At 44.1% G+C, this 17,242-nt stretch overlaps 3 protein-coding genes across 3 annotated transcripts; all 3 read right to left on the reverse strand.

The window, feature by feature from the left end:
• Nucleotides 1–164: 164 nt before the first annotated feature.
• On the reverse strand, nt 165–6,053 carry LOC310816073 (uncharacterized protein; the record flags this gene model as incomplete). The annotated part of the gene is made up of 2 exons (XM_083686081.1): nt 165–2,554; nt 3,680–6,053. 2 exons carry the CDS (start codon nt 6,051–6,053, stop codon nt 165–167), a joined length of 4,764 nt encoding a protein of 1,587 aa, XP_083542207.1.
• An 881-nt stretch (nt 6,054–6,934) lies between these two features.
• LOC310816074 (protocadherin gamma-A10-like) lies at nt 6,935–9,493 on the reverse strand (the record flags this gene model as incomplete). The annotated part of the gene is made up of 1 exon (XM_083686082.1): nt 6,935–9,493. The coding sequence occupies one exon, from the start codon at nt 9,491–9,493 to the stop codon at nt 6,935–6,937; it is 2,559 nt and encodes an 852-aa protein (XP_083542208.1).
• Nucleotides 9,494–10,574: 1,081 nt separating this feature from the next.
• On the reverse strand, nt 10,575–16,689 carry LOC310816075 (uncharacterized protein; the record flags this gene model as incomplete). The annotated part of the gene is made up of 4 exons (XM_083686083.1): nt 10,575–12,979; nt 13,311–13,317; nt 14,020–16,354; nt 16,577–16,689. The coding sequence occupies 4 exons, from the start codon at nt 16,687–16,689 to the stop codon at nt 10,575–10,577; spliced, it is 4,860 nt and encodes a 1,619-aa protein (XP_083542209.1).
• Nucleotides 16,690–17,242: the final 553 nt, after the last annotated feature.

Raw genomic sequence — 17,242 nt, forward strand, 5'->3', positions numbered from 1 at the left:
CCTCTCAGCCAGGTGCTGAAAGTCCATTGCCATTCATCACTTGATAGACGAACGGAAGTAAGAGGACATTCCTTAAAAACCGTTCACACATCAATACTAATAGAGTCGAGCTCGAGAGATGAGCAACTTGAGGCTGCTTGTAAAGAAATATTACCACAGATATGCTACATAATAAAACTCACCTCCAGTGGAGAATCTGGTTCATCCAGGATGTTCTTTTCACTCTGCATCCGCTGTATCGTCCCTGTACTGGGGTCCACTATCAGTACGCTCTGGCTACCGGGTCTGGCGAACTTACAGTCACTCTTTCTGGAGTCAGTCGTCCTGCACACCTCGTAATTGTACACGTGCTGTAGAGTTCCTGTCCCCAACGTGTCTGCGTAACGCGGTGGATAATACGGAATAACCGGGAGATTGGAATGATAGAGGATGCGAGACTGTCTCCATCTGTATATTTTCACTGATATAATAACCACTAAACACGTGATGAACAAAAATGAAACTACAGCCAAAGCCAAGACTAAGTAAAAAGTCAGGTTGTCATTGTACTCCTTGTCGTGCGTGAAGTCAGTGAACTCCGAGAGCACTTCAGGGAAGCTGTCCGCCACCGCCACGTTAACATTGACTGTAGCTGAACGAGAGGGCTGCCCGTTGTCCTCCACTACAACAGTGAGCCTTTGTTTCACAGCATCTTTATCCGTGACTTGGCGTATAGTTCTTATTTCTCCATTCTGTAAGCCCACTTCAAACAGCGCCCTGTCTGTCGCTTTCTGCAGTTTATACGAGAGCCAGGCATTCTGTCCAGAGTCCACATCAACAGCCACCACTTTAGTGACAAGATAGCCCACATCTGCTGAACGAGGCACCATTTCAGCCACCAGAGAGCCTCCAGTCTGGACTGGGTACAGAACCTGAGGCGCGTTGTCGTTCTGGTCTTGGATGAGAACGTTAACAGTCACATTGCTACTGAGTGGAGGAGAGCCTCCATCTTGCGCCTTGATGATTAGTTTAAATAATTTAATTTGTTCATAATCAAAGGAGCGCACCGCATGTATCACACCACTCTCAGCGTTAACGGAAACATAAACAGATACTGGAGTCCCGCTAACGTCGGTATCTTCTAGTAGATATGAAATACGAGCATTTTGATTGGCGTCGGGATCTTTAGCTTTAACAGTGACTATAGACACGCCTGGAGAGTTATTCTCTGGGATGTAGGAGTTGTACAAGCCCTGTGGAAACACTGGAGCATTGTCGTTGACGTCAGACACCTTTAGGTGAAATGTTCTCCTACTGGAGAGAGGAGGTGACCCTGCATCAGTGGCAACTATAGTTATGTTGTATTCTGAGACGCTTTCACGGTCTAAAATGGCGTCGGTAACCAAGGTGTAGTAATTTCTTAAATTAGATTTGATCTTAAAAGGGATGTTTTGATCTATGGTGCAGCTCACCTGTCCGTTCTCACCTGAATCAAGGTCTTTAACATTGATAATACCAATGGTTGTACCAGGAGGAGAATCCTCAGACACCGGACTAGTGAATGACATGACGTTTATCACAGGTGCATTGTCATTCACATCAATTACTTCCACGATGACTTTACTAGAGTCTGTTAAACCTCCCTGGTCTTTCGCTTCAATCCTCAATTCATATTTCTTGTCTTTTTCGAAATCTAGTATACCTGACACTGTTATTATCCCTGTATGTTCATTGATTGCTAACATATCAGCAAGACCACCGTTAAGGTCAGAAAAATAGTAGGTAATAAAACTATTCGACCCACTGTCTGCATCGCTTGCATTCACGGCTGTGATATATGTGCCTTTCGGAGCGTTTTCCATCACAGTAGCCCTGTACACTGACTGGTTAAACACGGGTGCATTGTCATTCACGTCTAGAACAGTGATGTCTATATTTACTGTACCAGATCTCTGCGGACTCCCACCGTCTACAGCGATTAGCTTTAATGACAGACGAGGATACACCTCTCTATCTAATGTTTTTTGCAGCACCATTTCAGCGTATTTTTTGCCATCTGCATTTGAATGTTGTTTCAGAATGAAATTATCGTTTTGACTTAAAACATAATCTTGTAGACCGTTAAGTCCTACATCAGGATCTTCTGCACTAGCTAACGAAAATCGCCCACCGAGAATAGCTGATTCACTGATCTCTAAATGAATGTTGTTTTTCTTAAACGCGGGTGGATTATCATTCACGTCGAGAATTTCAATCGTTATGTGGTGCAGCTCCATTGGATTCTCTAATATCATCTCGAAGCTAAAGCTACACGGTGTGACGTCGCCACAAAGCTGCTCTCGGTCTATTCTCTCACTGACGACCAGAATCCCTTTGTCTGTCTTCAGCTCGGTGTACTGAATGCTTTCTCCGGTCACGATACGGGCCCGGCCCGCTCGGAGCCTTTTCAAATCCAACCCTAGGTCTTGTGCTACGTTACCGATTAGCGAACCTTTCTTCATCTCCTCCGGAATGGAATAACGAATTTGACCACTGACAGAACCAATGAAAAGCAGAAGGCACACATATATAATGACTACTTGCCATTCCAGCCCACAACACAAACGCCATCTTACGCATTTATGTTGACGACATCCCTCAAATGCCATATCCAACAAAGAATAAATCCAGCAAAAATACACTGTATCTTCAGAGACGCTGATAAAATAGTCGGTTTAATCCGGGTAATTGTTTACCGTCCCTTCGTGTATCTATAAAATAATGGATCAGAGAAACCGTGTCTCTGACGCGCCTCGCCTCGAATGAAGCAGTCTCCCCCTCTCCTCTGGTAGAACGCAATAATAAGGGAGGGGACTCCTCTGACTGACAACACTGGACAGAAATTATTCTACTGATCAACAGCGGCCCTTACAGTTCAAAACATGAACACCAAATGAGGGACACCAGATGTATTACTGGTAGGCCTACACTGTATTTCCTAAGTGTTACATCCAGATTGGTTTCCCAGATATGTTTGCACATTCAGCAATTCCTCGGTGCTTAATTGAATAAACTAAAGACGATGACCTGCGTGACAATATAGCCTACCTGATAGCATCAATCAATTTCCAACAATATACAAAACAAGATCTAAACTCTGCCTTACCGCACCTGTAATCTCCTAAAAATAATACAAAATAATCAGAGGGCAACAAGATGTGATCGTGCATATGGACATCACCATGAATCACAGTTCAGATCAAGATTGAAGACGACAGTGAACAATCTACTGGGCTAAGAAGGACAAACGTTGAGTCAGACACTCTCTATGAAACTATATGAATGATCATTTGTTTGTGTGTAAAAAGTGCACAGAGATGTGTAGCACTGTAGGCGAGTGCTATGTGCTCTGATAAAGGTTTCTTATTCCAATTGTTTGATCATACACATTGTGGCGCTGTCCACAATGTGTGGTGCTAAAGAGCCCTATATCCTATAGCTACCATAACATCTCATTGCTATTCATTATTTGGGAAACCAAATAAGGAAACCATCACGACAGTAAAACCAAGACAAACATATTCCAAGATAGTGTAAAGAATAAATCAAATATTGAGTACATCAGTCCTTTGCAAAGTTCACCAACACAAGGGAAAAGGCCAAGGGTAGAAGAAAGGGCATGTAGATCAAAATTCAAAAAATAATTATGCTACATTAATACACTTCAGTTGACTCACCTCGAGTGGAGAGTCTGGTTCATCCAGGATGTTCTTTTCACATTGCATCCGCTGCATCGTCCCTGTACTGGGGTCCACTATCAGTACGCTCTGACTACCGGGTCTGGCGAACTTACAGTCACTCTTTCTGGAGTCAGTCGTCCTGCACACCTCGTAATTGTACACGTGCTGTAGAGTTCCTGTCCCCAAAGTGTCTGCGTAACGCGGTGGATAATACGGAATAACCGGGAGATTGGAATGATAGAGAATGCGAGACTGTCTCCATCTATATATTTTCACTGATATAATAACCACTAAACACGTAATAAAGAGAAATGAAACTACAGCCAAAGCCAAGACTAAGTAAAAAGTCAGGTTGTCATTGTACTCCGTGTCGCGCGTGAAGTCAGTGAACTCCGAGAGCACTTCAGGGAAGCTGTCCGCCACTGCCACGTTAACATTGACTGTAGCTGAACGAGAGGGCTGCCCGTTGTCCTCCACTACAACAGTGAGCCTTTGTTTAACAGCATCTTTATCCGTGACTTGGCGTATAGTTCTTATTTCCCCATTCTGTAAGCCCACTTCAAACAGCGCCCTGTCTGTCGCTTTCTGCAGTTTATACGAGAGCCAGGCATTCTGTCCAGAGTCCACATCAACAGCCACCACTTTAGTGACAAGATAGCCCACATCTGCTGAACGAGGCACCATTTCAGCCACCAGAGAGCCGCCAGTCTGGACTGGGTACAGAACCTGAGGTGCGTTATCGTTCCGGTCCTGGACTAAAACTTTAACTGCGACCACTGAACTGAGAGGTGGAGATCCACCATCACGCGCAGTAACGTTGAACTCAAACGACTTAATTTGTTCGTAATCGAAAGACCGTACAGCATGAATAGCACCGTTTTCTGCATTCACTGACACGAAAGTGGACACAGCCACCCCGTTGATCTGTTTATCCTCGAGAAAATAGGAGACGCGGGCATTTTGGCCCCAGTCCGCGTCACTCGCTCTCACTGCAAATATAGAAAACCCTGGCGAGTTGTTTTCCGGTATAGACTTACTATATTCGGTGTGATCAAACTTCGGTGGGTTATCATTTACATCTGACACTTTAACAGTTATGTTCTTATTACTGGAGAGAGGCGGAGACCCTTCGTCTGAAACTATGATTGTGATATTATACTCAGACACCGTTTCTCTATCCAGGGAACCTTCGGTAACTATTGTATAATAGTCGGTTAAGGATGATTCTATTTTAAAAGGGACATCGGCGTTAATAGTGCATTGAACTAAACCGTTGATCTCAGAGTCTGCATCCTCTACATTAATTACCGCCACGGTTGTTCCAGGAGGCGAATCCTCGGGAATCGAGTTTGAAAAAGACATGAGTTGTATTGTTGGAACATTGTCGTTTTCATCTGTAATTTGAATGACAACTTTGCACGTATCGGAGAGGCTACCGCTATCTTTGGCCAGCACATTTAATTGATAGTATTTAGTCTTTTCAAAATCCAATTTCCCTACAACCTTAATTTCCCCTGTTTTCACGTTTAACTCAAACAACTCCTTTGCTTCTTTAGCAACATGGGCGAAAGAGAAACTGACCTCTCCGTTCACCCCCTTGTCTGCGTCATTCGCACTAACGGTAGTTATCAAAATCCCCTTTGGAGAATTCTCTTTGACATCCGCTTTATAAACTGGCTGACCACATATGGGTGCATTATCGTTGGCATCCAGCACGGTAATATGGATACGGACCGTACCAGATTTATGAGGGTCGCCGCCGTCAGTCGCTACCAGCACCAACGACAAAGTCTCCTGCTTCTCTCGGTCTAACGGGCTTTGCAATATCATATCGATGTATTTACCCCCATCGGGTTGGCTGTGTACCTCCAATTTAAAATTATCTGTCGGTTTGAGAGAGTAATTTTCAATACCGTTAACACCAACGTCGGGGTCGACTGCGCTCTGCAGAGAAAAACGCGCCCCAGACGCGGCAGATTCACTAATTTCTAAATTGATTTCATCCTTTGGAAAAGACGGGGTGTTGTCGTTAATGTCACGAACCTCGACTGTGACCCGATACAACTGGATGGGGTTTTCGATGATGAGCTCAAAGCTGAAGCTACAAGGCGTAGTCTGACCACAGAGCTCCTCTCGGTCAATTCGCTCTTTAACAACGAGCGTCCCTTTGTCTCGGTTGAGATCTACATACTGTCGAGCTCCTTTTGTTATAATGCGAGCTTTACCCTTTACGAGCCTCTTCACCTCCAAACCCAAATCTCTAGCTATGTTACCCACAAAGGACCCCTCTGTCTGTTCCTCCGGTATGGTATACCGGGCCTGTCCGTTCACATAATCTATGGCGCACAGACACATAATTAAAACCATTACTTGCCGTCCGCCTCTGCGGCCTGTCGTTCCCCAATCACCCATTCCAGCGGATAAAAGCAGATAACCCAAATATTTACTCCTTCGTAGAAGAGATTCGGCTCGTCAGAAAAGACAAATCCACTGTATTTTCCAGTTAAACATGTGAAAGTAATCCTTAACGATGTGATGTGTACGTCAAGAGCTTTCGGTCCGCTTGGGTTTGTGCTTTCTCTCTCTGTGTGTCAGCCAGTGAGATCAAATATAGGAGGGGCAACTGCGCCACAGACGGATAATTGACGTTAAAAGTGTATCATTGATCAACAGCGGCACTCAGAGTCCAACCATAGCAAACACATGTACAAAGAAACTGCAGTATCCAAATATGTCACACCATACACGCTGACAGAAAGTTAATCAACACTATTTCACGCTCAACCAACAATATTCAATTCAATAACGGCAGAAAAAGCAAGGAATGAGCAAAGTCAATGTACCGTCCCTTTGTGTATCTGTAAACTATATGGATCAGAGCGTCTGGGTATATTTCGCTCCCCGCCTCGCATGAAGCGCAGTCTCTCCCTTCTTCTTAGTTGAGCGCAGAGATAGAATAGAGGAGAGGACTCCGCTGACTAATACAGATAATGTGTGTGTGTGTGTGTGTGTGTGTGTGTGTGTGTATTACTGTATTGTATTATACACTGTTCTGTATGACAGTGTGTTCTCTTTCGAATTCTTTGGTCATGACAAAAGTATCGCTGTCCACAACAGGTGGTGCTGAAAGCCAATACAGTTGCAATACAGCGTGTTGCTTTTCATCATGTAGAACACTAATTAAGTAGCCATCTTCTAAAACCACGACAGGCATATCACAGGGTGTCAACAACAAATTATACATCGTGAATTAGGCTTAATAAGGACCACACCGCGAAAGCAGCAATATGAGGGGAAGAGTCAAAAGAAGGGCTAGATACGTTCAGAAATATGCTACAATTGCAATGTAGTTGACTCACCTCTAGTGGTGAGTCCGGTTCATCCAGGATGTGCTTTTCACTCTGCATCCGCTGCATCGTCCCTGTACTGGGGTCCACTATCAGTACGCTCTGGCTACCGGGTCTGGCGAACTTACAGTCACTCTTTCTGGAGTCAGTCGTCCTGCACACCTCGTAATTGTACACGTGCTGTAGAGTTCCTGTCCCCAAAGTGTCTGCGTAACGCGGTGGATAATACGGAATAACCGGGAGGTTGGAATGATAGAGGATGCGAGACTGTCTCCATCTGTATATTTTCACTGATATAATAACTACTAAACACGTGATAAAGAGAAATGAAACTACAGCCAAAGCCAAGACTAGGTAAAAAGTCAGGTTGTCATTGTACTCCTTGTCGTGCGTAAAGTCAGTGAACTCCGAGAGCACTTCAGGGAAGCTGTCCGCCACCGCCACGTTAACATTGACTGTAGCTGAACGAGAGGGCTGCCCGTTGTCCTCCACTACAACAGTGAGCCTTTGTTTCACAGCATCTTTATCAGTGACTTGGCGTATAGTTCTTATTTCCCCATTTTGTAAACCCACTTCAAACAGCGCCCTGTCTGTCGCTTTCTGCAGTTTATACGAGAGCCAGGCATTCTGTCCAGAGTCCACATCAACAGCCACCACTTTAGTAACAAGATAGCCCACATCTGCTGAACGAGGCACCATTTCAGCCACCAGAGAGCCGGCAGTCTGGACTGGGTACAGAACCTGAGGCGCGTTGTCGTTCTGGTCTTGGATGAAGACGTTAACAGTCACATTGCTACTGAGTGGAGGAGAGCCTCCGTCTTGCGCCTTGACAACTAGTTTCAGTTGTTTAATTTGTTCAAAATCGAAAGAGCGCACCGCGTGTAAAACTCCAGTTTCGGAGTTAATAGATATATAAGTAGAGACGGGAGTTCCACTGATCTGCGTGTCCTCAAGGAGATACGATATTCTGGCGTTCTGATTCCAATCAGAGTCCCGCGCACTGATTGTAAATATAGACATTCCAGGAGCGTTATTTTCTATGACGTAAGCGGAGTATGTTACTTTATCGAACAATGGGGCATTGTCATTTACGTCAGAGATTCTAAGGTGCAAAGTTTTAGAGCTAGAGAGAGGGGGCGAACCAGAATCGGTCGCTGTAATGGTTATGTTATATTCCACTTTCATTTCTCTGTCAAAAGCTACATCTGATATCATAGTATAATAACTAGTTAACGACGACTGTATTTTAAAGGGGAGGTTAGTATCTATAGAACATGTAATTTGACCGTTTCTCTCTGAATCAGCGTCTTTAACATTGATAACAGCTATCGTTGTACCCGGAGGAGCATCTTCAGACACAGGGCTGGAGAAAGACATGACGTTTATCACTGGTTCGTTGTCATTAACGTCGATAACTTCAATTACAACTTTACTGGAGTCTGTTAAACCACCCTGGTCCTTCGCCTCTACTCTGACCTCGTATTTCTTATCTTTTTCATAATCAATCTGACCGGAAACAGATATTGTCCCAGTTTTCTTATCAATGATGAATATATCCGCTATGCTCCCCTTTAACTTTGAAAAACTGTATGCTATTTGTCCATTTGATCCACTGTCTGCATCGCTGGCATTTACGGTTGTGATATATGTGCCTTTCGCTGCGTTTTCCATCACAGTAGCCCTGTACACTGACTGGTTAAACACAGGTGCATTGTCATTGACATCTAGGACAGTGATATCGATATTTACTGTGCCAGATCTCTGTGGATTCCCACCGTCTACAGCGATTAGCTTTAAAACAAGATGAGGATGTTCCTCTCGGTCTAATGATTTCTGGAGCACCATTTCAGCATACTTACTACCGTCTGGATTACTATGTTGTTTGATAATGAAATTATCATTAGGAGTTAAAATATAATTTTGTAGGGCGTTAAGCCCTACATCGGGATCCTCCGCGCTCTCTAGTAGAAATCGCGCTCCAACAGTAGCTGATTCACTGATTTCAAACTGTACATCTTTATTTGGAAATACTGGAGCATGATCATTTACATCTAATATTTCAACAGTGACGCGGTGCAGTTCAATTGGATTTTCTAGAATGATTTCGAAGCTAAAGCTACACGGTGTGACGTCGCCACAAAGCTGCTCTCGGTCTATTCTCTCACTCACGACTAGAATCCCTTTGTCTGTCTTCAACTCGGTGTACTGAATGCTTTCTCCGGTCACGATACGGGCCCGGCCCGCTCGGAGCCTTTTCAAATCTAACCCCAGGTCTTGCGCTACGTTACCGATAAGCGACCCTTTCTTCATCTCCTCCGGAATGGAATAACGGATTTGGCCACAAACAATATGGCTGAAATACAGGAGAAAAACAAGTACTTGCCATTGCAGTCCACAACACAAACGCCATTTTACGGATTTAGGTTGAAGGTAGCCCACAGCTTCCATGGTTAAAAAAAGACTAGATCCAGTAGGTTGTTCCTTACACCGACTCCTCATAAACGTTCAGAAGAGAAGAGTAACAGTCGATTCTGTGTTTTAATCTTTGGGTATATTCAACGTTCTACTCGTGTATAACATCTACAAGAGCAACTGTGTATGTGTCGCGCCGCACCTCGTTTGCAGCGCAGAGTCTCTCTCTCCTCTAGAGCGCAGTGATAAGGGAGGGGACTCCTCTGACTGACAACACCGACAGAAATTATTTTACTGATCAACAGCGGCCCTCAGAGTCCAAAACATGAACACCAAACGTTATATGAATAAGATAAAGGTCTTCCTGCACAACACGCATAGCCTAAACTCATTCTCATTTCAGTCTCATTTCAACAAATGTCAGTCTAGAACAGCCTTGATTGAAACTGTGTCTCGAATGCCATATGAGCAGGAGGCCTACTCCATACTATGCAGTCAAACGAGATGAAGTAAAACTAAGCAGAATTCAGTCTGATTTCATGTCAGGCAACTCGTTTTTATTCATAGAAAGCCCCCCAAACCCGTAGGCCTACATGTAGGCTATAACATACTCTTAAGATGCTGTTATATCACCATAATCAGTGCCAGAACCACTTTAACAATATACAATGATAACGAAAACAAACATTATCACAGGCATGCAACAGCACGATTCAAACCATCATCACGGTAAAAGCAATGCAATGTTTATCGTGTCATATCCCAAAGTAGTCAACAACAATCTGATTAAAGAAAAACAAAGACAAACGGAATACATTCAGGTATCGCACATGTGCGCTGTCCACACGGAGAGGTGCTGACGTGGTGTAACATCAGCGGAACAATCACTTGTAGCATTGCTCCTAATGGAGAGACTAACACATATGCGCAACAAGGACAAACAGAAAAGAACTATCCAGAAAAAAACGCACTGGATACAAGTGGATAAATTGGATACAATTCAGTAGAACTCGTGGAAGAGAAAGTATGAGATTTTGAATATCAAACTAATAGATAATGAATTGGGGTTAAGTTGAGCTAACAGTACACACTGTGCAGGCCATTGTAACTCAAATGTCTATATACTCACGTCTAGAGGAGAATCCGGTTCATCCAGGATGTTCTTTTCACACTGCATCCGCTGCATCGTCCCTGTACTGGGGTCCACTATCAGTACGCTCTGACTACCGGGTCTGGCGAACTTACAGTCACTCTTTCTGGAGTCAGTCGTCCTGCACACCTCGTAATTGTACACGTGCTGTAGAGTTCCGGTCCCCAACGTGTCTGCGTAACGCGGTGGATAATACGGAATAACCGGGAGATTGGAATGATAGAGGATGCGAGACTGTCTCCATCTGTATATTTTCACTGATATAATAACCACTAAACACGTGATGAACAGAAATGAAACTACAGCCAAAGCCAAGACTAAGTAAAAAGTCAGGTTGTCATTGTACTCCTTGTCGTGCGCAAAGTCAGTGAACTCCGAGAGCACTTCAGGGAAGCTGTCCGCCACCGCCACGTTAACATTGACTGTAGCTGAACGAGAGGGCTGCCCGTTGTCCTCCACTACAACAGTGAGCCTTTGTTTCACAGCATCTTTATCAGTGACTTGGCGTATAGTTCTTATTTCCCCATTCTGTAAGCCCACTTCAAACAGCGCCCTATCTGTCGCTTTCTGTAGTTTATACGAGAGCCAGGCATTCTGTCCAGAGTCCACATCAACAGCCACCACTTTAGTGACAAGATAGCCCACATCTGCTGAACGAGGCACCATTTCAGCCACCAGAGAGCCGCCAGTCTGGACTGGGTACAGAACCTGAGGTGCGTTGTCGTTCTGGTCCTGGACTAAAATTTTAACAGCGACCACTGAACTGAGCGGTGGAGACCCACCATCACGCGCAGTAACGTTAAATTCAAACGATTTAATTTGTTCGTAATCGAAAGACCGTACAGCATGAATAGCACCGTCTTCTGCATTCACTGACACGAAAGAGGACACAGCCACCCCGTTGATCTGTTTATCCTCCAGAAAATAGGAGACGCGGGCATTTTGGCCCCAGTCCGCATCACTTGCTCTCACTGCAAATATAGAAAACCCCAGCGAGTTGTTTTCCTGAATAGACTTACTATATTCGGTGTGATCAAACTTCGGTGGGTTATCGTTCACATCTGACACTTTAACAGTTATGTTCTTATTACTGGAGAGAGGCGGAGACCCTTCGTCTGAAACTGTGATAGTGATATTATACTCAGACACCGTTTCTCTATCCAGGGAACCTTCGGTGACAATTGTATAATAGTCGGTTAAGGATGACTCTATTTTGAAAGGGATGTCTGCATTGATCGTGCACTGAACGACACCCTTGCCATCTGAGTCTACGTCCTCGACATTAACAACAGCCACAGTGGTACCATGGGGCGAATCCTCGGAAATTGAATTTGAAAATGACATGAGCTGTATAGTGGGGACATTGTCGTTTTCATCAATAATTTGAATACCAACTTTACAAGTGTCCGTAAATCCTCCATGGTCACTCGCTTGGACATTTAATTGATAATTCTTTATCTTTTCAAAATCCAGTTTTCCTACCACTTTAATTTCCCCTGTCTGCACGTTTAGCTCAAATAGCTCTTTCGCTTCTTTAGCAACATGAGCGATTGAGAAAGTCACCTCTCCGTTCAGCCCCTTGTCTGCGTCATTTGCACTAACGGTAGTTATCAAAGTCCCCTTTGGAGAATTCTCTTTAACGTCCGCTTTATAAACTGGCTGACCACATATGGGTGCGTTATCGTTGGCATCCAGCACGGTAATATGGATGCGAACCGTGCCAGATCTCTGAGGCTCGCCTCCGTCAGTCGCAACCAGCACCAGGGACAAAGTCTCCTGCTTTTCCCGGTCTAACAGGTTTTGCAGAATCATCTCGACGTATTTATCACCATCGGGTTGGCTGTGTACCTCCAATTTGAAATTATCTGTCGGTTTGAGAGAGTAATTTTGTATACCGTTAACACCAACGTCGGGGTCGACTGCGCTCTCCAGAGAAAAGCGCGCCCCGGACACGGCAGATTCACTAATTTTGAAATGTATTTCATCTTTTGGAAATGAAGGCTTGTTATCGTTAATGTCATTAACCTCGACTGTGACCCGATACAACTGGATGGGGTTTTCGATGATGAGCTCAAAGCTAAAGCTACAAGGCGTAGTCTGACCACAGAGCTCCTCTCGGTCGATTCGCTCTTTAACAACGAGTGTCCCTTTGTCTCGGTTGAGATCTACATACTGTCGAGCTCCTTTTGTTATAATGCGAGCTTTACCCGTTACTAGCCTCTTCACCTCCAAACCCAAATCTCTAGCGATGTTACCCACAAAGGACCCCTCTGTCTGCTCCTCCGGTATGGTATACCGGGCCTGTCCGTTCACGGAATCTATGGCGCACAGACAAAGAATCAAAACCATTACTTGCCTTCCGCCTGTGCGGCCTGTCGTTCCCCAATCACCCATTCCAGCGGATAAAAGCAGATAACCCAAATATTTACTGTTTTGGAGAAGAGATTCGGCTCATCAGAAAAGACAAATCGATTGTATTTCCCAGTGAAACGTGTGCAAATAATCCTTAACGATGTGTACGCCAAGAGTTTTCGGTCTGCTAGTGAGGGTTTGTGCTTTCTCTCTCTGCGTCAGTCAGTGAGAGAACATACAGGAGGGGCGTCTGCGCCGCAGAGCGAAAACTGACATTTCGTGTGTATCATTGATCAACAGCGGCACTCAGAGTCCAACCATGGCAAACGCGGTATGCAAAATGAGTCACACCATCATGCTGACAGAAAACGCCACTCAACACGAATCAACGCTCAACCAACAATATTTAAATCAGACAAACGAAAAACAGCAATCAATAAGTATATGGCGAACTCAAAACCAGTGTTGTTCTCGAGAGAATGAGAAGAAAGTTGATTTAGAAATAGGTCTATATTTACTGATAAAATAACATGTAAACTATATTAATATTGTCGATGGAAATCCATGTACATCCGTGGACGATACTAATAATTGCATTGATACATCACAATATATCTTAGAATATGTTAAACTATGATTGTGCCATAGTCTTTAAAAAGAGTCAAATCAGCTTTATCTTCTCAGCATCATAGACTACACAAACATTCAGGACCACCCGACCCTGCCCGAGTCACATGGTTCAGCGCCAGGGCAATGGACAGCGACACTGCCATAAAGAGCGAAAATCAACAGAGTGGATATCAAATCGATGCTTTCCGCTGCATCAACGTTATATTGCTCAACAACCAAACCTCAGATCCTGTCGGTGATATTGCATATACCTTTATTGAAAGAGATTATGCAGCACACTAGTGTATAGGCCTTATATTTAGCCTGCTATATTGTGTTAGCCTAAAAACAATTAAAATACCAAACTTTCCTTCTTCTTTCACCTCTCCGCTTGTAATGCAGTAAATACGCATTTAGGTCTAGAACGTTATGAAAATCATCTCACACTCACCAGTGTTGACATCCGTGAACCATCGGCCGATTGCTTCTCCTTCTGCATAGTATCTGTTCCAGCCGCGTCAACGCTAACCAAACTCTGACTGATAGGTCGCAGGTATTGGATGTCACTCTTTCTGGAGTCAGTCGTCCTGCACACCTCGTAATTGTACACGTGCGGCAGAGTTCCGGTCCCCAACGTGTCTGCGTAACGCGGTGGATAATACGGAATAACGGGGAGATTGGAATGATAGAGGATGCGAGACTGTCTCCATCTGTATATTTTAACTGATATAATAACCACTAAACACGTGATGAACAGAAATGAAACTACAGCCAAAGCCAAGACTAAGTAAAAAGTCAGGTTGTCATTGTACTCCTTGTCGTGCGCAAAGTCAGTGAACTCCGAGAGCACTTCAGGGAAGCTGTCCGCCACCGCCACGTTAACATTGACTGTCGCTGAACGAGAGGGCTGCCCGTTGTCCTCCACTACAACAGTGAGCCTTTGTTTCACAGCATCTTTATCAGTGACTTGGCGTATAGTTCTTATTTCCCCATTCTGTAAGCCCACTTCAAACAGCGCCCTGTCTGTCGCTTTCTGCAGTTTATACGAGAGCCAGGCATTCTGTCCAGAGTCCACATCAACAGCCACCACTTTAGTGACAAGATAGCCCAAATCTGCTGATCGAGGCACCATTTCAGCCACCAGAGAGCCGCCAGTCTGGACTGGGTAAAGAACTTGAGGCGCGTTGTCATTTTGGTCCAGCACAACAACGGTTATACTCACATTGTTGCTCAAACTAGGTGATCCTCCATCTTGAGCTTTCACCACAAATCTGAGTTGCTTAATTTGTTCATAATCCAATGAGCGCACTGCATGTAAAACTCCAGTTTCGGAGTTAACAGATATATAACTAGAGACAGGAGTTCCACTGATCTGCGTGTCCTCCAGTATGTACGACACTCTCGCGTTCTGGTTCCAATCAGAGTCCAGCGCTCTGACAGTGAATATGGACAATCCAGGAGAGTTGTTTTCTGTGACGTAAGCGGAGTATGCGCTTTGATCGAACAATGGGGCATTGTCATTGACATCAGTAATTATAAAGTGCAACGTTTTGCTGCTTGAGAGAGGAGGGGAACCTGAATCGGTCGCCTTTATTGTAATATTATAATCTAGTACCGTTTCTCTGTCAAAAGTTGAATCTGTAACTAAATTGTAATACTTTTTCAATGATGCCTGGATCCGAAATGGGAGGTTGTTGTCTATGGAACACGTAACCTGTCCGTTTCTCTCTGAGTCAGCGTCTTTGACATTAATTATTGCTACCGTGGTTCCTGGAGGAGCATCTTCAGACACAGAGCTGGAGAAAGACATGACGTTTATAACTGGTGCGTTGTCATTTATGTCGACGATCTCTATGACAACCTTACCAAGGTCTGTCAAACCACCTTGATCTGTGGCCTCTACTCTAATTTCATATTTTTTGTCTTTTTCAAAATCGATTTGTCCAGCAACAGATATCTTACCAGATGTTCGGTCGATGTCAAATATGCCCACTAAGTTCCCTTTCAAATTAGAAAAGGAATACGTTACAATGCCATTCGAACCACTGTCAATATCTGTCGCGTTCACGGTTATGATGTAAGTGCCTTTTGGAGCGTTTTCCATCACCGTAGCCTTGTACACTGACTGGTTAAACACGGGCGCATTGTCATTCACATCTAGAACCGTGATGTCTATATTTACTGTGCCAGATCTCTGCGGACTCCCACCGTCTACAGCGATTAGCTTTAATGACAGCCGAGGATGCTCCTCTCTATCTAATGGCTTCTGTAAAATCATTTCTGCAAACCTGCTACCATCCGGATTCGTATGTTGTTTCAGAACGAAATTGTCGTTCTTGGTTAAAACATAATTTTGTAAACCATTAACTCCCACATCGGGATCCTCTGCACTCTTCAGCACAAAACGTGAGCCAAGGGAAGCGGATTCGCTGATTTCGAATTGTATGTGATTATTCTTGAAGACGGGGGCATGATCGTTTACGTCTAGAATTTCAACTGTGACACTGTGCAGCTCCATTGGATTCTCTAAAATGATTTCGAAGCTAAAGCTACATGGTGTGACGTCGCCACAAAGCTGCTCTCGGTCTATTCTCTCACTCACGATTAGAATCCCTTTGTCTGTCTTCAGCTCGGTGTACTGAATGCTTTCTCCGGTCACGATACGGGCCCGGCCCGCTCGGAGCCTTTTCAAATCTAACCCCAGGTCTTGCGCTACATTACCGATAAGCGACCCTGTTTTCATCTCCTCCGGAATGGAATAACGGATCTGCCCACTAACAGTATGGCTGATAAACAGAAGAAATATAATAACTTGCCATCGCAATCCACAACACGAACGCCATCTTTTGCAATGAGGTCGAAGGTGTCCCTCTAACGCCATAACCAACAACGGATAAATCCAACAAGAAAGCTCTATCCCCAGAATCGTTGAATAAATTGTAGAGTAATCACTCGATGTTTAGGTTTAATCCAGGTTATTTTCACCGTCTTCAAGATACAACATGTACGGTTCAGAGCGACTGTGTCTGCGTCGTATGATGCGCAGAGTTTTTTTCTCTCCTCTGGTGGAGCGCCGTGATAGGGGAGGGGACACCACTGACTGACAATACAGGGCAGACATTATTTTACTGATCAACAGCGGCCCTCAGAGTCCAAAACATGGACACGCAATGATGAACATATAATAGCTTTGCGTTACACTGTATTCGAATTATATTCATTTTAATGTTTCAGATATGTTTAGAATTTGTCTGTGCTTCCTTGTAAACATGGTGAAATAGCTTACAGCGTAATTTGCTTTGCCGAAATAACATCAATGCAAACGCTACAGTCCAACTTTATGAGAAGAGAGGAATATGTATCCATTTGACATCGTGCGTAAAAACATACCCAATTGTTCTCAATATCAATGAAATTTATGGAAAACATAAAATATATGAGCGAGAAATAAATTTAGATCCAATCCTTTTAAATAAACAATGATACGGATAACTTATTTTGTGCAAGAATGCGCTTTAAACAGTCGTCGAAGTACCAGTGCTCTGTGCTCTGCTCACTGTCATGACCAACGAGGCGCTGTCCCCAGCGAGTGGTGCTGAAAGGTCCTACAGCTGCAATAAAGCACCTTACTACAGTACATTGATTGTCTGACCAAACCAATTGATATGAAGCAA

The sequence above is a fragment of the Argentina silus genome (genome assembly GCF_951799395.1).
Source record: "Argentina silus genome assembly, chromosome: 15".
NCBI lineage: Eukaryota > Metazoa > Chordata > Actinopteri > Argentiniformes > Argentinidae > Argentina > Argentina silus.